The sequence below is a fragment of the Rhinolophus sinicus genome, chromosome 17 (assembly GCF_057876585.1).
Source record: "Rhinolophus sinicus isolate RSI-liver-muscle chromosome 17, RSI-T2T, whole genome shotgun sequence".
NCBI lineage: Eukaryota > Metazoa > Chordata > Mammalia > Chiroptera > Rhinolophidae > Rhinolophus > Rhinolophus sinicus.
The window spans coordinates 62,252,671-62,278,253 of record NC_142517.1 but is presented as its reverse complement, the minus strand read 5'-3'; the positions used below and the strand labels follow the sequence as shown (position 1 = coordinate 62,278,253).

At 36.3% G+C, this 25,583-nt stretch overlaps 1 protein-coding gene across 1 annotated transcript in view; it reads right to left on the bottom strand.

Moving 5' to 3' along the window:
• Positions 1-25,583, bottom strand: part of KPNA1 (karyopherin subunit alpha 1) — a 57,801-nt gene that overhangs the window by 7,353 nt on the left and 24,865 nt on the right. Inside the window, exons 3-12 of the mRNA XM_019714016.3 lie at positions 25,190-25,297; positions 22,509-22,608; positions 20,283-20,377; positions 13,583-13,714; positions 12,471-12,559; positions 12,073-12,172; positions 11,346-11,509; positions 9,815-9,893; positions 8,090-8,215; positions 5,354-5,481 (exon numbers count right to left, since the gene is read on the bottom strand). Of these exons, the coding sequence (XP_019569575.2) occupies positions 5,354-5,481; positions 8,090-8,215; positions 9,815-9,893; positions 11,346-11,509; positions 12,073-12,172; positions 12,471-12,559; positions 13,583-13,714; positions 20,283-20,377; positions 22,509-22,608; positions 25,190-25,297 (1,121 nt within the window). The remainder of the gene's footprint in view (positions 1-5,353; positions 5,482-8,089; positions 8,216-9,814; positions 9,894-11,345; positions 11,510-12,072; positions 12,173-12,470; positions 12,560-13,582; positions 13,715-20,282; positions 20,378-22,508; positions 22,609-25,189; positions 25,298-25,583) is intronic.

The window sequence follows — 25,583 nt, the reverse complement described above, 5'->3', positions numbered from 1 at the left end:
GGATGACTTCGGGCAAGTTATTTGATCTCTCTGAGTTTCAGTTTCCTCAACTGGAAGAGTCTGGGAACCACAGATTTATTAGTAAATCTGTCACTAAACCTCAGCAAAATTTTACAGTAGTTAATAGATGGTTTACACATCTGTACTTAAACTTCACTGGCTTACACAGGCGAGTCTATTGAACACCAACTGGTATTTCAGAGACTTGTTCAGAATCTTCAAAATTGTCCTCAAATTTGATTCTATTCGGCTCTTGATGTGATCTTTTCTCCCCACTATCTTGGCTGACCTCTGATCCTTATACTGTCTTTAAAAAGTTCATTTATAATAGTTTTGTAACACTGTCTAGTTGTAGAAATCTTATATTATGAAAACCAGTGTACTGAAAACAATTGAGGATTAAAAACAAATTTTAAGGTTGCTAAAAAGCTTCTAGAACCTGTATATAAGTTAAATGAATAATTTAAATACAAATTATAAGATTAATGACTAAACTTTCTTATTAAAAAAAGAGCTCTACCCAAAAATATGCTAATAAATCCAGAATTCTGAAGACGTTAGATTTTTATTTGCAAATACAGTATCAAAAATTGTATTCTGGCATAATTCATTTAATGAATTCTGGGTTCTGAATTCTAGGCATTGAAAAATTTTAACATAGATTACCAGAGATGAGCAAACACAGCAGGTGACTATTTTCTTTCCAAGGACATAAAGGATTAAAAGCTGTGCTTTCAGGTCAGTGATGGCCTCACTGAGTTAGTTGACACTACTATTCCTTAAATATCTTACAAGATCAGAAGGAATTTGAGGTGCTATTTTCTTGTGCAAACACTCATCTTTGGAGATTTAAGACCACCATAGTGGTATTTCACTATCGATGCCAGTTTCTCCAAAGACGACAATTTACACCTAAAAGCAAATCAAGTGACCAGGGCATATGGGCTATGCAGGAGTTGGGAAGCTACATTATTTTGAGAAAATCCTCAGGAGAAGTTTGAAGACTTGAAAAATGACTGGAAAACAAGCATAACGCTTTGGTTAAAATCTAGGAGTGGCTCCTATTGGTGGTGTGTTTTGAACATCTGGATAAAGTGATCAATGGTCATCAACGTTAGCTGGCTTTTGTGGCAGAAAAGGCTACCATTAAGAAAAATTTCTGGGCAGCCGGTTTGCTCAGTGGTTAGAGCGAGGTGTTCATAACACCAAGGCTGCCGGTTCGAGTCCCACATGGGCCAGTGAGCTGCACACGCCACAACTAGATTGAACACAACGGCTTGACTTGGAGCTGAGCTGCGCCACACCCCCCCAAAACTAGATTGAAAAATGACTCGACATCCTATTCCTTAATATTCCCTAATAAAAAAAGAAAGAAAAAAGAGAAATATTATAATATAAAAAAATGAATTTTGAATGAATAATTTAAAAGAAAAAAAACTTCTGGGTAAGGGAATTTATTCCACAAGAATATATTATCTGAAAAGTAAATTATATTTCTCAAATTATATTAATGTTTTAAACCCAAGAGAGCTGATCTAATTGGTAATTTTATATTTAGGATTTCCTTTAGGAAGAAGAAATTTATGCAGGAGAAATCCAGATACCCTAGAATGGAGGAAACTGAGTTTTGAAAGACAGAATTGATAAAGTTAGATGACCAACAAACTTACTGTGTCTAAAACCATCTCACTCAAAGAGGATTTTGCTTCCTCTGTGTCCTAATTTTTTTCAACAGTACCAATATTTTCCTGTTTTCTCTGACTCTTCCCTTTCCTTTGTTATCAATAACCTGCCACCAAGTCCTACGGATCCTGCTTTCCCGTATCTAGGCCCATATCCCATGCTACAGGTATTATCTTCATCTTGGCCATCACTGTACACTAAACTACTGCAATGGCATCTTAATTGCTCTCTCTTTGCTCCTCAAATCACTATCTTCTTCATTTTACTCTCTAGGTTAAAGAATACTCCAAGTCTTCCCAATCAATACCCAAGACTAAGGCCTTCATCTCAGTTTTCAAAGTCAACAATTACTTAATTTCCCATCCTTGCGAAAGAATAACCTATATGTTAGGGAGACCACTTCATAGACTGTGTAGATGCCTGACCACTGTGCTATAAACCTGAAGCTGAAGTTGAATAATATTGAATGTCAACTATAAATGTGTACGTGTGCGTGCGGGATATGGAGTACAACGTAGGGAATATAGTCAATGGAATTGTAACATGATGTCAGAGGGGTAGTAGACTGGGGGTGGGTATCACTTTGTGAGGGGTGTAAATGTCTAACTATTACATTGTTTTGTACACCTGAAACTAATAAAAAAAAATAACCTATAGCAAGATTGATTTGCCTCTTCCAGTAACATTTACTGTGTATATTCCCTCACACTTCTCCTCATGCTATTCTCTCTCTAAAACTGCCAAATATCTACCCACATGGCAAGTTTCATATCTTTCATGAAACTTCCTCTAATTCCAGCCAACATTCTTTATTCCTCATTCTTATGAACAAGAGTATGTATTAGCATTTGATTATATTTAACCTAGGATTATGGATATTTTCTAAATTATTCTAATGGAATCTTGCATTTAAATCTTGTCTCCTCAACCAGAATGAGCAGATAAAGTCAGTTTACTTTTTATAATTTGGACTGTAATATTTTTGTCATAATCTTCCAAGTAAACTCTTCATCTTGTTAAGAAGAAACTGCTGGGATTTTGATATTTAACTTAATTATTATAAACAGCTATGCTGTATGTTTAAAAGGGATAGTAGCCATTCTACTCTTCTCTAACAGAGCAAAATACCCAATACTACCTGCTGACATATACCAGTGTTTTAGAAATGTTTTTAAAATGTATGTATACAGTTTAACCATTTCAATTGAGAAAACATATCTGGCATATAATGTACAGACAATATAAATCTGAATTTGAACATAAAACCTAGCAACAGTTTTAAATAACTTCTATATTACTGTACATTACTGCCATCTAGTGGTGGAACTTACAATCATAGTACGTATATTAAGTGAGGCCTTAATGTTTGTCCATAGGTTCTGCGACTTTAGGCAAAACCAATTTTATCATAGGGTAACTGACAAAAACAAGAATTAAGTTTCTGTGTTATTATAATGAAATGTTATTCAAGGACCTGCTATACCCCAGAACCAGAATCTTGGAGGTTGAAAAAGACCTATTCTCATACAAACATGCTTCTGAAGACAACCTGAAGTCTTCCTTGAAGTCCTGTCAATGAACTTTACCAAAATAGCTACTGGACATGTTAACCTATTTACAATTTTATTATTTCAGGTAAATACCTCTTATCTTCTGTACGTGACCAATTTCTGAAATTTTAGGATTACTCTACCTTCATTTTTAACTTCCCAACACTAAAAATTAGCATTGGTTGGGTGTCTATATTTAACCCACAAAGTAAGAATATGAGACGTAGCTGTTTTCCTGATATTACATGTGAGGAAGGGGCTGATGCTTTAACACTCATTCAAAACCCTTTTCCGGGGTGGATGGGTGGTTCAGTTGGTTAGAGCACGAGCTCTGGGCAATGGGGCTGCCGGAGCGCAAGCTCTCAACCATGGTGAGCTGCGCCCCCTGCAACTAACAATGGCTACTGGACCTGGAGCTGAGCTGCGTCCTCCAAAACTAAGATTGAAAGAACTACTTGACTTGGAAAAGTCCCGGAAGTACACACTGTTCCCCGATAAAGTCCTGTTCCCCTTCCCCAATTAAAAACAACAACAACAACAAAACCCTTTCCCCTCACCTGAATTCCCATAAAATAAGTTAAGACAAGTAAAGAGTCTGGGTTCAATTTTTCTCCTCATTATTACTCTTTTTTTTCCTATCTGAAATACTGGATGTTCTTGATTTAGCATTTAATTACATGATGTTTCTTGGAGAAATTGATTCCTATCCATATTTATGCCTTCTCTAGCCATTGAGATAAACTGCTACCCAAGAGGCCATTTAAGTCTCAAGCTAATCCATTATTTCTCACTTTATTTACTGAATACCATAGTACTTTAGGAGTCTCTATTGAACTTGGCACTTTATTCTAAGATATACCTCTCTTTCAAGTATGGTCCAATTCCAGTATTAAGAGATCTAAATTAGAAATAGCAAGAGTTAGCTATTAAAGTTGAACTAAGGATTCTACAAGTAACCTTCTAGATTACACAAGATGTTTCTGACCAAGCAGCCATACAGCAGGCTGCAGCCACCCCTGTAAATATTTATATTGCCTCAAATCTCAACTATGCCTTAGTTCTCACTTCCCAGAATTACTTTCAGCAAGAAGAAATGGGAAAGAGATGGGCTGGCCCGGTGGCTCAGGCGGTTGGAGCTCCATGCTCCTAGCTCTGAAGGCTGCCGGTTCGATTCCCACATGGGCCAGTGGGCTCTCAACCACAAGGTTGCTGGTTCAACTCCTCGAGTCCCGCAAAGGATGGTGGGCTCCACCCCCTGCAACCAAGGTTGAACACGACACCTTGAGCTGAGCTGCCTCCCAGATGGCTCAGTTGGTTGGAGCGTGGGCTCTCAACCACAAGGTTGCCAGTTCAATTCCTCGACTCCCGCAAGGGATGGTGGGCAGCGCCCCCTGCAACTAAAATTGAACACAGCACCTTGAGCTGAGCTGCCGCTGAGCTCCCAGATGGCTCAGTTGGTTGGAGCGCATCCTCTCAACCACAAGGTTGCCGGTTCAACTCCCACAACCCTGCAACTGGCAATGGCAACTGGACCTGGAGCTGAGCTGTGCCCTCCACAACTAAGACTGAAAGAACAACTTGAAGCTGAACAGCACCCTCCGCAGCTGAGATTGAAGGGACAACGGCTTGACTTGGAAAAAAGGCCTGGAAGTACACACTGTTCCCCAATAAAGTCCTGTTCCCCAACCCCAATAAAATCTTTAAAAAAAAAAAAAAAAGAAAGAAAGAAATGGGAAAGATAGAAGGAATTAAATATATACAGGAGGTGCCAAAAAAATGTATACAAGTAGACACTTTGGTCAATGTTGCTCAAGCAGTAGTTTGCTGTAATCAGAAGTGTCTGGATGTTGATGGTAACCACTTTGAGCAGCTCTTGTAATTGCAGAAGTCAAACGTGACCTGTATTCATCTTTTGTTATCAGTATATATTGAGTATTACAATTCTAATACAGTTTTCCTTCTTAAAAATGTATATACATTTTTTTGGCACCTTCTATAGTATTTGAGTCTAATTATAAAACGGAGAACATCTTCCAACAGGCTAGAATTGAGCATTCTTAATTGGTAGACACAATGTTTTTTTCCTTTGATTTATAAGATACCACCTGGCTAGTACTTACTTGATCTGTTCAGCTGATCCTCCAGAAGTTGCATTTGTGATGGCCCATGCTGCTTCTTTCCTTGTCCGAAACTCAGCAGTTTGTAATATACTAATCAGGGCTGGAAAAATGTTGGCATCTATCACCGTCTGAGATTAAAAAAAAAAATGGAAAGGGAAATTACAAGATTTACAAAAATTTTCATGATACCATTAGGTTGGTGCAAAAGTAATTATAGTTTAAAAGGTTAAAAATAATTGCAAAAATTGCAATTATTTTTACAACCTAACAGTAAATTTTCAAGCCAGCTTCACTAATGACACCTGTTAAAAATTAATTGGAAGGGGTCAAGTCCGTACTATCCCCAACATTTTGGCTATACTTGATATCACTGATAATACCCTCGTTAGTGTCTGTGACCTTGTAATCTTAGTTTTCTCTTTTATCCCAACCACAGTAACAAATTATAAAAGTTCAATTCTCTGTTCCTCTGTTATTTTCATGTTTTGCACAGCACCCACTCAGACATGTGATGTAATTCTCTGGTACACATCTCTCACTGGAGCCCCAGCCCAGAGTGGCCAACAACTCACTTTAGATATGCTAACTGCCTCAAACACACCATCTACCCTCTATATCAGGTCTCCTTCCAAACCTCTCTAGGACACAAAGGCTATTTTTGTTTGTATGTATGTATGCATGTAAGTACGTATGTACATATGTGGTATGATCAAAAACTACGGTGAATGTTGAACTAAAAAACTTATTACAGCAAGAGACACATTGCCATTAATCCCCCTCAAAATACTCTCCCTCGCTTCGAACACACTTATCCCATCGTTCTTGGCACTTTCTGCAGCAGTTCTGGAAGTCCTCTTTCGTGAGTGTCATTAGTTGTGCTGTGGTGGCTGCCTCGATGTCCTGAATCGATTCAAAACGTTTATCTTTCAGGTTATTTTGACTTTGGGGAAGAGCCAGAAGCCGCACGGTGCCATATCTGGTGAATAAGGTGGATGAGGACACACCGTAATGTTTTTATTTGACAGAAATTGCAGTACCAGAAGTGATGCGGGACCGAGCCTGTCTATTGTGATAAAAATATGGTGAGTGCTGCTGCCGAGTGCCATCCAATGGAAAGGCAGGGATCTTCAATATGGGAAGCAGCACGTTGAACCTTAGTAACAGTGTGTGACAAGTTTCAACCTGTTCAGTGCAGTCAGTCAGGTGTGAGCTACGGTTGTGAGAAGGTTTGTTTTAAAATGTTCCGTAAATCATCCTCCATCATGATAATGCTCCACGTCACACATAGCTTCTGGTATATGGTAATTTCTGTCAAATAAAAACATTACGGTGTGTCCTCATCCACCTTATTCACCGGATTTGGCACCAACTTCTGGCTCGGATTTGGCATCATTTGTCCAAAGTCAAAATGATTTATGACACTGAGGCAGCCACGACAGTGCAATTAAAGACATTCACGAAAGAGGATTTCCAGAACTGCTTCAGAAAGTGGCAAAAACGACGGGATAAGAGTGTTTGAAATGAGGGAGAGTATTTTGAGGGGGATTAATGGCAATGTGTCTTTTACTGTAATAAATTTTATTTTATTTAAACTTTCACCATATTGTTTGACCACACCTCATACTCTAAATTCAATCAGTCTCCATGTCTCTTACATTTTCAATTTAAAATGTCCCGAGTCCACCTTTTCCTTCCCTTTAGCACTGCCGCCACCCTATTCCAAGACATCACCTCCCACCCAGTTTAACAGAATAGCTTTTAGATGGACAGAGTACTTTTACGCAATCCCTTTCATATACTAATACTAAAGTAGTCTTCCTCAAATTACTTTTTTCATGTTTCTCCCTAACTCGAGAACCTAAAATGGGTTCACATCATTTCCTATTATCAAGAAACTGAGAAGTTCCACATAAGAGCCTAGTGGTAGCAGACAATCAACTACAGCTGAAATCACCTCGTACGCATGCTATAAATTGCAACAGCTATCAATCTCAGTCCCTGACAGCATTCTGTTAGGTGATGACTAACTCACGTTTTCCTGGTTAAGAATTCTTTCCATTATACCAACGAAGAAAGTAAGCAAAGTTTAGCAGAAAGATACTTCATCTTGGTCCTATCATTTACTAGAGGTGCCTTTGGCAAATCATTTTATTTTTCTGAGCCTCAATTTCATCTTTAAATGAGAATGCTGGGTAAAGTCCCATAGACTTGTGTTTTCCAACCTGTTGTTCCAGCCTTTCTCATGGCCTATGCTGAACCATTTGGCCCACTGCTTGTCTTCCACTTGGGTTACTCTCCCACTGATGTAAGAACAAAAGTAAAGGGCAGATAACCAGTTGCAGAAAAATGGGTTCCCAATGGTTCATGAAAAATTAAAAGAATTACAATAATGGGTCCACTAGAAAATAAATATTTCACTTGCAAAAGTAAAGGTAATTTGCTTAGCATAAAGTCCAATAAAACACTGCAAAAATTCAAGATACTATTTCTCAGATCTTGGCAAATCCTTAAATATTAAAGGCAAAGAGAAAAACCAAGGCCCAAGTATAAGTTTCAAAAGATTTAACTTCTTTAAAGTAGGATTTAAAAAAGTAATAAGTAGAACTACTAAATACAACAACGTTGGAAGTTAGTGGTCTCCAAGTCAATAATGAAATATATGTATTTTAAAGACAAACTGGAAAAAACCTTACTTAGCAATAAAATACACAAAAAAGACAGGTGCTATGAGATTACCTGGATCTGTGCCCTATTTCCAGCTGTGATATTAGATATTGTCCAACATGCTTCCTTTTTGATAGATTCCTTTGGGCTACTCAGCAAGTGCAATAAACTCTGCAGAGCTGAGCAATTCAAAATTACCTAAAAGGAAGTTTAAAATTTTTAGTTATTGTACTGATCCAAATGTAAGTAAATCTTTAACTCAAAAACTTTATTTTAGGAAAAGTAAGGGTAAAGATATAACTTAATGTCTCCTCCCAAAATTTTAGAAACAAGTAACTTTATACATATAAAAAAGTATTTCCTGCTAATAAAAATTAGTTTCTGAAACTACCAAAACTATTTCATTGTACACATTCTCAACTACTAAAGCCATACTTAGTAAGGTACAATAATGTACTAGTTATTCACCTCCCTATCCCTATAGAATATTAAAATGTCTTTGGATGGATAATATATCAAGTGGCCAGAAATTCAGAAGTGATCTCAGATTTTTAAGTCCTCTGATAACTTGTCAATGAACCAATACATACTTAATGAAGTATACCAGGTGCTTTATAGGATATAAAAAGAGTATGCCCCCAGTTATCAAACAGCTTACAAAGGTGAGGTAGGTAAGACAAATACACATGAAGACAGAGATGTACTCTACCAGAAACTAAAGTCATAAAGTTATGATTAAAATAACAGGTGCCAGGCTCAAGAATCAATCACTGGACAGAGTAAATAATCTAGTCCAGAAGCAAATACAGGTATTTATAAAGAATTAAGCATATAAAGAATTAATATAGATTTACAGAGTTAATATAAAAAAATAAACCATAACACAGAAGAAAATATCAGTAACTAAGATAGCTGGTTTTGGGATAGTGAAGGACATTCCAAGCATAAAAACAATGAAAAAAATTATAGGGGAAAAATACAACAGATAAGAAGGTTGCTATCTTTAATATGTAAATTGATAAGAGAAACTAAAATTTGAATAGAAAATTATCTCACAAGTAATGAAAGAAATGCAAGTTAAAATAAAGCCATTTTTGCCTATTAAATTAACATAGATCAAAAAATAAAACTTAAGTTAAATAGGTATAATCTTTCTAAATAACAAAATAAAAGATGTCACAAAGCAATTTTTAAAATGCCAAAGACGTGGTCTGGAAAAGAAACACGTCAAAAATTAAAGATAATATTTGGCTGGGGTGGCCAGATGGCTCAGTTGGTTAGAGCGCGAGCTTTAACTAACAGGGTTGGCGGTTCTATTCCCACATGTGCCAGTGAGCTGCGCCCTTCACAACTAGACTTGATACAGAAGTTGAATGGCGTGACATCAGGAACTAGAAGGGCAGAATCCTCCTCACATAAGAGACCCACCATGTACAAAAAGGAGGAAGCTATCAGAGACGATGAGATGAAGATGACAGACACAGAAAAAGGATGCTACTGGCGTCTTCGGATGCTCACAAGAACCATTTCAAGCAGAAGGAATAGGGGGAAACAAACGTGCCTAACCAAAAGGCTAAGTTAAACCATAGGAGAACCCAAAACTGCTACAAGCAACAGGTCAAAATAGAGATAGTGAAGGTATTGAAAGTAATTGCCTAAAGCCAACATTTTTCACAGATATTAATGAAACGAAGTATTAATTCTCCAAATATGGAATTCAATACTAGAATGGAAACATAATCATGGGGTTCAATGTACTGTTCTTTAAGGGAAAAAATAGATGCCACTTATTCATACCTGGGTCTGAATATCATCACCTGTGACAATGTTTCCCACAGCCCGCAAAGCAGGAGAAACCACTTTATAATCATTATGCCTGCAACATAAAAAGAAATGTTATATCCAACAGTTCTTCCTTAGTCTCTTTTCCTTAGGGCTGAAAGCCACACCAAATAATATGTGATAGGATTTTAGAGCAAAAAGGTACCTATGGTGGTTATTAAGGGAACCCTCTCACAATGATGCTTGGTGTCCCCCAGAAGAGCTGTCTGTCCCTTCATTTAGTATTTTTCAAAAAAACAAAAACAAAAATAAACAAACTACAAATCTTTCCTCATAATCTTTTCCAGGTATCCCATCACCTAGATTCCAACGTTTCCCTCTCATTCTTTCATAGTTTTCATTTCCTCTTTACTTGGTTTCTATGTTGCTGAGGTAATGGAGAGCAGTAATTAACATTAATACACTTTTAAGTTTTACAAACCGTAATTTTCAGAGTTGAGAATATTCAACAGTTGAAATAACTTGAAAATAAAAGCCAGGCTTCACACTTCAAATAGCGAACTCATTCTACTAAACCACAGCTGACTTACTGGTCAAAAAAAACCCTCCACAAAACCCTTTATATATCTGAAGACAAATACTAAGTCTTGATTTCAGGCTAAATAAGTTACTATTACTTTTAACTTTTCTTAAAAACCCTATTTTCTCTCCCCTTTTATAAGACTGATTACTCTTCTTAAAACTGTACCAGTTCCTTCACATTTAAGATCACATGACTAAAAATAAATGCTTAAGATACATAGTAATCTAGTGACTAAAGAATACAAAAGATTACTTCCCAGGTTTTGAACGCTTCTGACTCCTGCAGCATCTTGCTTTTAATTCACAACAGCATTATGCTGCTGACCTGCACCCAACGATAATTCCAGAGTTTTGTATTGTGTATATTCTACTTATCTAATCCATTTCACGTTTGGGGCAATGTCTCCCTGCATCTACTTTGTACTTACTTCAATTAACTTTCAGATGGTTTATAATTGTATCATGTCTTCATGTGTTAGCATTCTCATTTTTTTCTTCTACAGCACTATCTAAAAATTTGATTAATACAGTCTCAAGTTATTTATGCCATTGGTAAACCTTCCACTCCATAAATCAAAGGCATCACAAAGAAATATAGCAAAATAAAATTCAAAATATGACGCCAGTCTAGATTAAGCTCTAAATCAGATAGGAAGATAAGGAATAACTATTTTTAGTGTCAATATGCCTTTTGCTATCTAGTGGTTGTCTCAGGTCATTAAGCATGAGCTAGAATTACATAGTTCGTTTTTCCAACTGTTTCTGAAGGACTGCTAACAGCAAAAGACTGAGAGGCTCTTTAAAAGCCACAAAACAAACAGATTTGACATCAATATAAACAAGTAACAAGAGACAGAAGCCCAAAGCACAATAAATCAGTATAATGTATTAATATTTGAGTTCAATAGCTGGAAAACTAATATAGGGACAAAAGAGCAGACAGACTTTCTAAAAGGTAACTTACATCAGCAGCTCCACAAGTCTTCTACATACTCCTGCATCAATGACTGCTTGAATTTTATCATTGGGTCCATCTGATAGATATGAGAGGGCCCAGCAGGCATCAGCCAGAACATCAGTGTCACTGACAAACAGCAACCAGGAAAGCACATTCAGGCAGGGGGAAACCTATAAAAGGAAGATGACATGATTACGAAATTCAGCAGAACAAAAGCCAGAAATGAGGCGAGAAACTCCAGAAAGCAACCAGGCACACATCTGGTAACTTTTGAGGTGATTAATACTTCCAGAGATGGAGTAGCCTAGCGATACTTCCATCTTTTGCAATCCTGACAATGGCCTTGCAGTTTACTTTGATGAGGTGGTCGCAACCCAAGGAAAATCATTTCAGAGAGCAAAGTCTAATACATACCAGTTCTCAGACATTCCTTGTCAAAACACACTCATTGCAGGCCAAAGAAGTAAAGGAACTTTCACAGGTACTAATGCTAGGAAATTTTGTATTTTACATACTTTGCCATGAACAAAAAAATGCTAGGTTTTAAGATTAATTCAGAGCTTTTTTCGGGCAGTGAAAATTTAACCCAAATTAAAACGAAAACAAACAACAAACAGCCCTATTTCTCTAGAAATATCATTTTTGACAAAATTTAAAATGTCAGAATTTTATTCTCTCTTTCTGTTCACATTAATAATGGCTGCTACACTCTTTAATGAAGCATAATCCTTACCTTTGCAAATTCTGGAGGTGGACTTTTCCCTCTACAGAGATTAGACAAAGCCCATACTGCATTCCGGGTCATGGTCAGGCAGTTTTGCTTTGAAAATAGCCTACAAGTGTGATGATACAATGGTAAACTATATAACGAGCATTGATTCTTGGATGGCACAATACAAATACTAAACCATTTTCTCCAGAATAATAAAGTTTAATTAATTCTAACACAACCAATTCCGAATTTTGGGAGTGGAATTAGACACGATGTCTGAAGAAATGATCGGAATAAGTAAGAAAATGTCTATAATGAAAAATAACACCAGGAAATCCAAAATGATTTCCAGTAAGATACACTGCTTTCTGTAAAACTTCCCATATTTTTATTACTCAGAAAAGAAAAAAGAAACTTACTGCAAAAGAGGGGGAAGAATATTGCAGTCTAACACATAGTCCCTGCACATGGTACTATCTCCAGCAATGTTGCCAAGAGCCCAGACTGCCTGTGAAAGAATTATTCATTAATGACAGGTTGTAGTTTCTCTCATAACTCTTTCAAAAAAAAAGATGCCAACAAATCACAATAACTCTTCACAAAAATTGTACAGTAGAAATCAACATATCATACAGGGACATTAACTATGGACACCCCTAAGTCCACTGATCATGGAGTCAGATGACAGTTGTGGGATTGGGGAAAGAAGATACTATTATAAAGCGTCCATGTGCACGCTCATGATAGGAAGCTTATTAAAGGAAGGAACAAGTTCTTCTGTATATTCTTTACCTTCAGAGAACCCATCCCTAAGTAACATTCCACATAGCCCTTGGTACACAGCAGAGGTTCATATGGCTTACTCAGCTGATTAAAAATGTATTTTAAGCTTGCTTACAAAAGAAAACAGTAAACAAAGAATTCAAGAGCAATCGAAATGTAGAAAACTTTAGTGAGCTTTGGGGGGTAATAGATATGTTAATTATCTTGCTTGTGATGATGGTTTCATGGGTATACACATATGTCAAAGCTTATTAAGTTTAAATATATGCAGTTTATTGTAGGTCAATTATACCTCAATAAAGCTGTAGAAGACAATCATTCTCGTTTAGCAATGACTTATATTTATGAATTGGGTTAAGTTTACAATGATAAAAAATTCATGTTTTCTAAGTCTTTTCTGCACAAAAGTGGCAAGTCTAACACATAGACTTGGCAAGTCTTCACCTGCTACTCAATCAACACTAGAGATTCCCATAAGAAAAAGCTCAGTCACAGCTTACATGATTTAAAAAGTATTATCTATAGCGCTTAAAGAATTTCAGGGTTGGAAGGGAAAACGGTTTTATGTTTCTAGAAGAAATTCTGCCTATTGAAATTTTCTATTTGGGTTTAGATTTCTAGAACACTCTGATGAACCACAGATCGTTGTGGTCAAGTGGTTAAACTGAGGCTCTGAATAAGACCGAAGGGAAAATTTGTATTCTTTCACCTGCTTCTCGTTTTATTTTGTTATTTTTTTATTTTTTACCTGCTCCTGGACATCTTCAAACTCTGAGCTGAGCAACTCTATGAAGATAGGCACAGCTCCTGCCTGAATCACAATCCGGGTCTGAAGAGAATTTCCTGAAGCAATATTTGTCAATACCCAAGCTGATTCAAACTATAAAGATAAAAATAATTTCATTATCTTATTAGAATTTAATAGCTTGTTTACTTATAACAATAAGGATTTCTGTACATGAAGAAAAGAATCTGAGATGATTATTTGCATATAATCTATCAGGTGAATACTGTATTAGTTTTAAAGGAAGAATTCCCAAAAAGAATACTGCAGCAGCCTAGAGGAATATTCAGGGCGTCTAAAATTTCAGATCAAAGCAGAGGTGATAAGAGACCATAAAAATAATGAGGGAGTACTTCATATGTTGATATGGAATGATTTCCCAAGATATGAATTTTTTTAAAAATGCAAGAGTATAATTAATACGGTGTCGTATTTTCTAAAAGGGTTAAGAAGGATGTACATATTAATTTACTTGTTATACAGAATATCTCTAGGAGACACAGGCAACTGTAAATACTTGTTAACCTCCATGGAAAGGTCAGGGAGACTGTGGAACATGGATGGGAAGGAAAGACACTCTAACTGTAAAGCGTTCTATACCTTTGGCCTTAAACCATGTATATTATCTACTAAAAAATAAAATTAAATAATTTCTATGGGATGGGTAAAGTGAAATGGGGAGAAGATGTTCATGTAAAATGTATAAAATATAGGCCGAGTGAAAAAGGCAAACAATATTTTAAATGATACGTAGGCCAAAAGGAGTTAACAGACATACAATTACTAGAAATGGCAACTTCAGAGCATAAGGGCTTTCCATAAATGAGAAGGCTCCAAACCAAGGCACAGAAGTAAGACTTTTTTAAAACAGCATTCTTAAAGGTTGATAAACTATTAAACAGAAGGTATGAAGAAAATTAGGGCCAATGAAGAATGTAGCACATTACTAATTCTACCCATCTCTATAGTAACTTGACTCTAACCTATTATGGAGAAATCTAGGAATGAGCTCTTAAAATCCAAGAGTGAACTCTTACAATTCTATTTGAGTTAAGAATTCTTAAACTTTAGTTTTGTTTTCTTCTCCCATTTTGTCTTCTATTTATCCTTTAATGAAGCACATATGAAAAAAAAAAAAAAAAATTCAGCGGTATGCCCTTCAATGAGAGATCAATAAAAAGTCATCAAAAAATGGAGCTGTGACTCCTCTAAGCTTTTGGGTCAAATGAAAGGCAGTTGTCTTATGAAAAACTGAAACATCAATCATGAGAGTGAGGGAAGATGGAAGAAACAGGAAGACATGCTGATTAACACACTCCAAAGCCATATGAATAGCAAATTCATAGCAGGAGACCCTTAAAGAGGTTCTTTTGAACCTACAAATGTGAACCTATAAAAAGTGAGATAAAGTGGTCTGGCAGCCACACTGGACACTGATATTACAGCAGGAATGAAGTCCAGACCAGGAGCATAATTAAATGTTAAATTTAATTAAAAGTTAAATGGAACATATTTTCTATCTGAGAACTTTTTGGTTATAAGAGAAGTTCAGGAGACTTTTAAACACTATCACAAAATATAAACTCATAAACATAATTAAATCAATGCTCAAACCCTTTTCAATCAGTCTGAATTGAAACTTTACATTTGTACAGTAACTTCCTATTTTCAAAGCATTTTTCACATACTCTCAGGTGTTTCTCACAACGACGCAGGGAAGTCTGACTTTTCTCGTTTATCAATGAGGAAACTATTATAAAAAGATCCAACAATCTGACTAATGATTTGAGTAATGTTACCCAGCCAGTCAAAGAGAACTACATTATAGCCTCCTCATCAAATATCCCTATGAAGCCAGCCTCTTTGGCTTCCTCTTTCATAGTTTCCTCTCTGAAACATAAGTATAAGACTGACAAGAAACTTTCAACTGTAGTTTTGGTATCTAGGGCCAGAAATTTCAAATAACAATATGCCAGATCATTTAGTAGATACCAAAAAGAAAACAGTTAACCTAAAATGTAGTTTCTTTCGCTTACTAGGAAAATTTGTAAAACAGAGATGGATGACGTGAGTACAAAAGCAAACTTTCCTACCAGAAGGCAGGCTCAGAGTTCAACAAAGAGTCGTCAGATACTGCAGAGACCAAGTCAAAGAAATGAAAATCGTGAGTGAAAAGCAATCTGTAAGGAATGTGTTAAGAGCAGCACATATACCAAACTGTATCAAAGAGAAAACGAATTGCAGTGTGACTTTAATGCACAAGAAATGGAACAAAGCCTGAGCAGATAAAGGATACATTAGTTATCAAAAAGAAGAAATTCGAATACTAATTGCTGCCAGAGTTCAAACTGCTATTTGTCTAATGACTAACAGTCTCACAGAAAATGAGAGGGAATTCCAGATGGTACTGAAGTGAATAAAATGGAGAACCAAAATAAAATAAGAGTGACAGTGATTAGGAAAATTAGGAATAAGTGAATAATAGCCTAAACATGAATGGAAGAATATTGGAAATCTGGACGTCTCAGCAAAAGAAGATGTACCAGAGTTATGTTTACTACTAAGAAGTACACAATGATGATAACCTCTGAATGGAAAGAAGATTCAAGGTCTCTCTTAGTAAGAATGGAAACCAGAAATTAGTTCTGCCATTACTGGGGACAAAAACACATGAATAACTATAATGGGAAGGCCACTGGACACAATCACATTCATGCACACACATGGCTGATTAATGTTTACCTTATAAAAACTCATCAAGCTATATTTGTGTAATTTTCTATACTTGTGTGTACGTGTGTGATATATATGTATATATGTATGAAGGAGAATGAGAAGGAAAAAATTACAACTCCATGAGTATAGGCCCATTAAAGTACTGGAAGAAGCAACTGTCAAATGTGTTTAATATTAAGTATGCTTTTAAAAACTGGTTGTGCTGTGAAGTATGTAATTTCTCTTTCACTGGGTATTGCAATCATGTTATTTTTTGTTCTTTTTACTGTTTCGGCCTTGGGTTCCGGATTAGAATTTAACATGAGAGAGAGTTGTGATATGGGAAAGCCCAGAGTTGATATCCAAAACAACTGCATAAAGTTATGACAGAAATGGCCAGAAAAAAGTAATTTAAGTAACCATGTGACTCAAAACCAAATCAGTAACATAAAGACATGAAAAAAAAATCTGAGACATGGTACTACCTAAAGTAATGGTAGCCAAAATAACCACCATCTTTACTTCCTCTTTGTTGTTTTAAACTACTGTATTCTTAGTGTTCCAAAAAAGGCATCATGCAAGGAAACAACCTATCATGCAACTGTGCTTGCTTATAAATTGTAATTCCATTATTTTTCACTATCCAGAACTTGCTAAATAAGGCTACAATTGAAATCTGAAGGGCACACTAAAGATTTGATATTTTCTCTCTTCCCTTTCTCAGTCTCTACCTTCTGATGCTCAGTTCCTTAAATAAGGAAAATGAAAATCCAAAGCTGAAATACTTCTGACCTCCTATCAAGTTTCCCACTCCAGGTTGAGGTACGCCTGGTTCCCTTTCTCCATTTGCATCAGGACTCTGTTGCTGGCCACTTTGCCGGGTCCACTCTGGTTCCTAGCAAATGCCAGGCTCACCTGGAGAGCAAGTGAAAAGAAAGGCTCACATCAGAAAAATAAACCCAGATATCAAACTCTGCAGAGAACAGTGCCTGAGTCATCTGAGCAACCTTTCAAGAAAGGCAGAGGGATCAAGGAAGATGGGAAAAGACGTAGGAGGATGAAGGCTTACTGCAGTTTATCACATTAAGCTTTTAGAAGGGACAAGAAAGGCAGGAATGAGGAAACTAAACCACTTCAGATTTATGACTTTAAAAGGAGTTATCTAATGATTGGAACTAGGAGGCAATTTATTTCTAAATATTTTCATAAGCTTCTATAAGGTTTGAGAATGTAGTATCTCTGCACTGCAAAGGACAGTACAAAGATGCTGGGCCTGGACTCAAATAACCAACCAGCCGGCACAGGAAATAGGAAATATACCATAAGGCAGACCAATCTCATGCCAAGGGCTCAACTGTATCTGAGGCCTACCTGTCAGTGAGCATGAGAATGCTCTTAGCCAAATGGCACTGCTTGCTTCCAAATGCTAGATTCCACCCATGTTCATCTCATTTGAGGGCAAACAAGCATCTGGGTAACACTACCCAAAGCAGGCCTTTTTAGCTCCCTGGTTTGAAGCACCTCATGGATCTGGGGATAAGGAAAGCAGGAAAGGAAGTAAAGAGACTCTTCACGAGGATTCACTGCTCTTTACCTCTGGAATGAACAAGTAAGTTTGTCCACAGGATTTATTAGTCAGTTTAGCTATTATGACCATATATTACTACTCTCTTTCTGGCAAAAGCCCCATTCCAAAGACACACTACTCAACTTTCTAGTAAGCAGGTACAAGTATCCGGGACAACTTACATCCTAATGCTCTCCAAGAAGACAGAAGGAGTACACTCCAAGCTTCCCAGAGCACATCTAATTTGAGCATGAAGCCTTTTGGCCCTAAGGTCTCCCTCAATACACTTGCTTCTCCTGCTTCTGGGGTGGTCAAGATTACCCATTAGTCACACTGGAGAAAAAACACCATGTTGTACTTAAATGTACACAGAAGAAAAGCTGGAGATGACCTTTAGATAATAAACAGGTTGGTTATTTCTCAGAGTCTTTGGGCCGCTAAGATGAAAATCATAAGGTGGTCACTTCCAGAGGAATCATTTCTCAAGCTTTCAGCCTAATTACCAGTTCAGTTCACACAAGGGTGGACTCTGAGAATTTAGATAGAAGCAAATGAGATTTCTGAAGGCGTTCATCTTCAGATATGTTAAAGATACAAGTTCTAGGATTAGATTAAAAAATGATGTAGAATTTGCATGTGTTAGCCAGGTGAGGGTACTGTCTGAGAGAACATATGTTCTTTAGGGAGTACTGGAGAACGTAGAGAGGCGGAAACACCCATTTCTCTGACTTTTCATTCCAGGCCTACGAGGTTACACCATCTTTCTTGAACACATTAACAAACTGGACCTCTGCAACCACTTATTAAAAACTGCTAGATCCAGGAGTAAAACCAGTATCTTGGAACTACTCTCCTTATCAGAGATAGGACAGAAACATATTTTCACATGAACAAAATGATAGTTTTCCCTACCTCCCTTTTCCTACAAAGCTTTTCAAATGATAAACTGCAGTAAGGCTCTTCATTTGGTTCCTCTGGTTCTCTTGGCAGGTTGCTTAGGGGCTCAGGCTCTGTTCTCTGCAGTGTTGGTTGTCTGGATTTCCTTTTTTTCTGAGAAAAGTCTTTCTTTCCTTGCTCTGTAGGTGAACCTGATTATTTTTCAGATGTCTGGTGATCCTGGCCTTAGATGGGGACCAGAATTACAATCCAGGAGGCAGCTAGCAAAACAGAATCTTAATTCAAATGAACTTGGGGATTAGTAAATGTCAAACTGGAGAAGAAAAACTGATGGGACACTGAAGTACTCTACCTTCTCTGGATTTCTTGTTTTTCCTCTGGAAGGAACTCATCACCGCAACAAAGAGAGTGAAAAAAGGAGAAAGATGGGGTGGGAGGAAAGGAGAGAAAATATCAAGACAAAGCATCAAGTCTTATGAATTATGTACAATGCTCTGGACAGTAAGGAACCTGGGGACAGAGCTGGCATTTATGAAATGTCCCAACCCTACTGCCTTTGAGGAAGGCAAAGCAAACAAGGGGGTGAGTTATCTTTATGATTAACTTGTTACTGGCAAATATTTACTTGGAAAAATTACCCCATTTTGAGATCTACTTGGCACCTAGCCAATTTCTATAGTTGCAGAGTTTCTTTACCGGACCTGAGACCTTCAGATTAGATCCTACAAGTGAGAATTTAGGTATCACAGATATTTGATAAAGAATACAGAAATTAATTCAGCTGGTTACTCCAAGGAAGTCTAACTATTGAAAAATTACCAGTTTACCAAAAATACAACTTTATTCAGGAACAAAATAGTATTTTAAAATTTCTAAATAACTCTCAGGATGAGAGTCAGTTGACAATGGTTCTTTTTACTGTGAAAACTACACAATCCAGAAGTTATAGAATTTCCTCTTAGAACCCCTATATACAACAGTATTGACAGACTAAATTAACATAGCAGAAAACACTGAGATTACTGACAAGCCTATCGCTGTGTCAGCTCTTTTGGGGTCAGGGAGAGGATTAATCAGGACTAGGTTTGGGGATTAGCTGAGTCTCTGACCCAGCGCCCATGTTACACAGCCCTGAGAAACCCAACAAGTAGAATCTAAAAATACTTCAAAACCAAATTTGAGTAGCCCAAACTTAGGTCCTATCTATAATGGCTACTCTACTGCAAACAATTCCCTATTATGCAAGTATTCTCCATAATTATCATAAAATCATTTTTTACACGAGTAACAATGCCAAGAATTCTACAGAGCAAAACCAAGGGCCATAGTTAACAAAACTATGAAAAGAAATTTGCAACGTGATTGTCAGAAATATTATCAAAAAATTAACCCTTCATATAGATTAAAAAAGTAACAACTCGGTATACAAAATATAAATTAGCAAAGGGAATTAGATCTGAGGCAAGAAATGAAAAGGCTTCGCACCTGCAGTGTACAATTCTCTTTTCGTTTGAGGAACTCCACAAACCTGGCCACTACTCCCGGTGTGCTGATGACTTCATCAATAGGAGGATTAGGTTCTGTCTCCCCATAAAATAAAAGGAAAAAAGAAAAACAATCCTTTAATTTCAATGCAAAGACTTTATAACTCAAAATTACTTCATGATATCCCTCCTTCCATTTTAGCATCTCTTTCATGTTGGAAATCTAAAAAAAAAGAAAAAAATGTAAAGTTGAGCTTGGTTACTTTGAGAGTAGGGTAGTTTGAAGGATTTCACAATGAGGTAAGCCTTAACATGGAAACGATGGGCAGAATTCATAAAAGTTAAAATCATCACCTGTACTATTTTAGAAACTTAGAAAGTAGAGAGAAACTCATCCAAAGACAACCACTGTTACTATTTTCATATACTTCCTTCTAGCCCTTATTCTGTATATGGGATTATTGTTCATCTGGGTTTTTTTGTTTTTTTAACATAAGTTGTCTTAAAAAACAAAAGAAAAACATAAAATGGCATTAGGAGATTCTGGGTGTGCTTGCAGGATTGAATTTTGCAGTTGGAGTGTTAAGTAGGAGCCAGCAAGAATTCACTAAAGACGACTTGCCAAATTAATCTCATTTTTATTTACGACAATAGAGTATCTTATAAATGAAGTCATTCAGTAGAATCTTGTTGGGTGGCTAGGAAATGTCCTGAACAATCAGCAAGGTAATTTCAACAAGAGATTTAACAAAATTTTTGATGATATTCATGTAGCAATGCAAGAAACATGGTAGCTAGATTACAGTAACAACTAGGAATCCTTAGCCAAGTCAATGGCCTTATTGAAAGAGGTGACTAATGGTTCAATGTAAATTTGGAGAGAGCTCTAATGACATGTTCTTTCCCTGGTTCAACATTTTTATCAAACATTCAGATAAACACAACCAATAAATGTGATACTATAATAAAGATGAAGTATTAATATGCTAGATTACAGAAACAACATATAGAAAGAACAACAATAAGCCAAAGTTGGCAATAAAGCAAAAGGGTTTTAAAGCAAAACTCAGCCACTGAATTTTTAAAAAAGCAATTTGAAAGTAAATCCACATGACTTCTCAGACAAAACTTAAAAACAGTTCATGAGGAAAAGGGCTAGGGAATTCAGATAACTACAAATACAATGAAACATAACTATGCCATGCCTACTAAGATAACTGATACTATCCTATTAGAATGTACAGTCTCAGGACAAGGAAGGCAATCTCTTACTACCGAGAGTAGTAAGAACGCAGCTGCAGTACTATGCATCACGTTGGTGGCTGGCAAACTAGAATACACACAGGAAAGCAGTTTTCACCACTCTACTATTAGGTTGGTGCAAAAGTAACTTAGGTTTAAAAGGTTAAAAATAATTGCAAAAACCGCAATTACTTTTGCACCAATCTAAGGCCCTTTCACCACTCTAAGGCCTTAAAAAGGTACATTATGTGAGAAACCCACTAGGCTCAGTATGCTGAAAAGAGGCAAAAGATTTTTTGAGAGGTGGGGAAGGTACACATGACAGTGGCCTTCAAATATTTAATAAGTTATGCAAAAAAACATTTTTTTTTGTTATGGTGGTAGGTTTTTATTCCAGTGAACCTCAAGGAATATATTAATTTACCTCTAATAACTCCAAACAACTGTAACTTACCACTGTGGGGTCAGCTGTGTTAAGTATTTACTATTGATATTTTAATATGATTCAGAGTTCCAGAGTTCTTTTTACTTGCCCAGATGGCAAGAAGTATCATATTGCATTCTACCCTAATTATACAAAAGGTAGTTACTCTAACCACCAATACATCCATACTTAATTTCAGTGATAAACTGCCAACATTAAAATCAACAATCATTGTTATTTCAAGTAATACTTTTAAAGTTTTCCTTAAAAAGAGTGGAGTTTCTCAATATGAATTAACATGAAATACCGACTACTGTTCTTATCACTTTAAGGACTTTTACAAGATAGCTCAGAAATGAAAATAATGCTGCTTTCTGGTCACAGAATAAGGAAACCCAGAAGTTAGCTATGGCTCATAATTACACACATCTCTGTATGCATCCTTGTATTCTGCTGATAGACACTCTGAAGCCAAGTTATCTGTGGTGTGAAAAACAGGCTATGGGAAAGTAATACTTTGTAAATAAATGGAAAAACATACTTAACATATTCAGAACTCACCTTTTGAAAGCAGTTTTCTGAATTTCTGTGTTGCTGAAAGCTGTTGCTCTGGGCTATTGGAAAATATCATTTCGATCATGTCGGAAGTAATAACACCACCCTGGGATCACAAACAAAAAGCAAGTATAATGAAATTTTAACTTGAATTCAAAGGAAAACAAAAATAGTATAAATTGCAACCAAGTTATTAAGTTAGTCATATTTATCTAAGAGTCACAGACAATATATGTGTAGGAATGTCTGAGATGATTAATATGTGATAAAGCCCAATTCTTTGTCTATCATTAGAAAGCTCACCACAGTGAGAAAGTAGTAATCTTAATAGTAAATACTAAGACAAAGTGTTTATTATTATTCTTCTCCTTGCTTTGATCCAAGGGCTAGCGACTCCTTATCATTCAGATCAAATGAGAATTGTGTACGGCTTTTCAAGACCTCTGAATCTAGAGCAGCCACTCCATGTCTACCCCATTTCTCTATTTTAATCCTGTGTCCAGGATTCTTGCTTATTTGTTTATTGCCCAGGTTCCCCCAGGACACTGTAAGCTCTCTGAAAGTCAAAGACCCCATCTATCTTACCATTCTATCACTAATAGCTGACATACAGTAGATGCTCAACAAATATTTACTGAATGAGTATAATCTTGTATAAATCACAGATTCCAGCCACTGCTAAATTCAACAACTGACTCTTAATTTAAAATTTCTCTTTTTTTGCTATATTAGAACTTTTCAGTTTCCCACTATTTTCTTGCTTTATTTGAGCTTTCCATTTCCCACTACAACCCATCCCCATTATTAGTAGTTAACTCTCTTCTCAGGATCATTTGTCAATGAAGTAAATTCTTACCATTTCATGAAGAGTTACAGTCAACAAGATGAATTGTGGAGAAAGCTGGAGAGTTGTAAATACTGGATGGTAAGCAATACCTAACAGTTAAGAATCTCCATGGGGAGAATGAAGCATTCTGCTCTTAAGTCAGAAAAATACAAATTTTGAAACTTGTAAGACTGATGCCTGAGCAAACAAAGGTAACTATATAATTCTGTTATGAATATGTTTTATATATATATTTGTTTTTTCCCTTTCTTATCCCCTTACAACATAAGATATATGACTTTACCTTCATAGTATTTAAGTATCATTAACTTTATTATTAACATCATAATATTTAATTTTTATATCAGGGTGAGGAGTGAACACCCGAGAACTTTGCAGCCTCTTCTGGGGAAAAGGCTGGTACGCTGTAAGTTGCATGCAAGATAGTTATAGCATAGTATCACGCTACGTGGACGTATCACTTTGTTACTGTCTTCATCTGAGACTCAGTGTGGTTTAAGGAGCTGTGCGGATGCCAAATTGACAAAGAATGCACTAGGATGGTTAATTTTATATGTCAAGTTGGTTAGCTGTTGTTTGCACAAACACCAGTCTAGATGTTGTCATGAAGGTATTTTCTTTGATGTGACTTAACAGTTTAAGTCAGTACACTTGAGGGAAGCAAATTATCCTCCAAAGTTTGGGTGGGCCTCATTCGGTCAGTTGAGCAAAGACTGAGGTGTCCAGAAGAAGGAATTCAGTCTCAAAACTACAACATCAACTCTCAGCTGAACTTCCAGCCCACTGGCTTGCCCTATGGATTTTGGACTTACCAGCTCCAACAATTGCATGAGCCAATTCCTTCATGTCAGTCAGTCAGTCGGTCAGTCAGTCACTCAATCAATCTCCCTCCCTCCCTCCCTCCCTCCCTCGCTCCCCCCCATCCATTGGTTCTGTTTCCTCGGTAGAACCCTGACTAAAAATAACTTCAACATGAACTTAAAAAAAAAAGGAACAGCTCAACTTCCTGAAGGGCCTAGAAAAATTCACCATAAAATGATAGTATTGGCAACAATGTCTGTATCAATTCCAAAAGGATTTTCAACTGCTCTCCTAATTCCAAAAGAAAACTGGTCCATAAAAACTGGAGCCCTCTAAAGTGAAAGAAAGAAAAAATCTATAAAATACTGTGCATAATTTGCCACCATGAAAAAAAAACGAGGGGGGAATTTATTTTCTTAAAAGGAATAAAAATCTAGTAACAGTGTTTGCTACTCGGGGAAGAAAATAGGCGACTCAGATAAAGGAATAGTGAATTTTCTTTTTTGTGAAAACCATGTATGATCTATTAAAACATCAAATTTATTACAACAAACTGGAAATCTAGACAGGTGTAATCCATATAAAGCATAATTTTTATCTATCTGTATAACCTCAAGACAGTTACAAAATGAGTTATAATAGAAAATTCCAATAGCTGTGATATGAAACCAATTTTTTAAATCATATAAAAATGTCCAATTTTGTAACTGAAATGAGCAACAAATTAGGATTTCCTTGCAAGTATCCCTTGTTATTCAACTTTGAAGGAATAATTTTATTTTATAATTATCTTTGTAAATTTTAATACCTGGATTAATCTTCATAATTTACTTAATCCTGTTTAACTGCATGTTATTTAAAATATAATAAACATTTAATAAACTATGAGAAGTAAGTATATATGGTTTTTTTTTAAAAAATGAAATGCCAAGTACTTTTTATAGCCACATAACCTTTTTTAAAAACACAAAAAGAGATCTAAACCTGGTATCTTCATCAGAGAAACACTAGTAAGAGTTCCTTTCATTATCTTACTTACTGGTGCCATCTCCATGTTATTAATCTGAGCCTCATGGAAGCCTCCATCTGACATAACTTCCTCTTCTGTTTCTTCTTCTGCTGTAGCAACATTTCTTCGCTTGAATAACTAAAAATAAAAGACTGTTAATAAAGCAATTCTAGGACAAGGGAGTTCAATAGCCAAACACGAGTCACCCCACTTAAAAGGAAATAAGGATGGACCTTTTTGAAAATCATTTTTAAAACTCTGAAGTTTGTGCTGCCTTCAACCTTTCCTGATGAGGAACTGTTTCAGAAATCTCTAGTTTTATAATCTACTGCAATTAAGTATCACTTGATGAGGTAAAACTCACTGAGAGGCCTGACACTGCATGGTGCACTAAAAAGGTCAGGTCGGAAAAAGGAACTGGGCA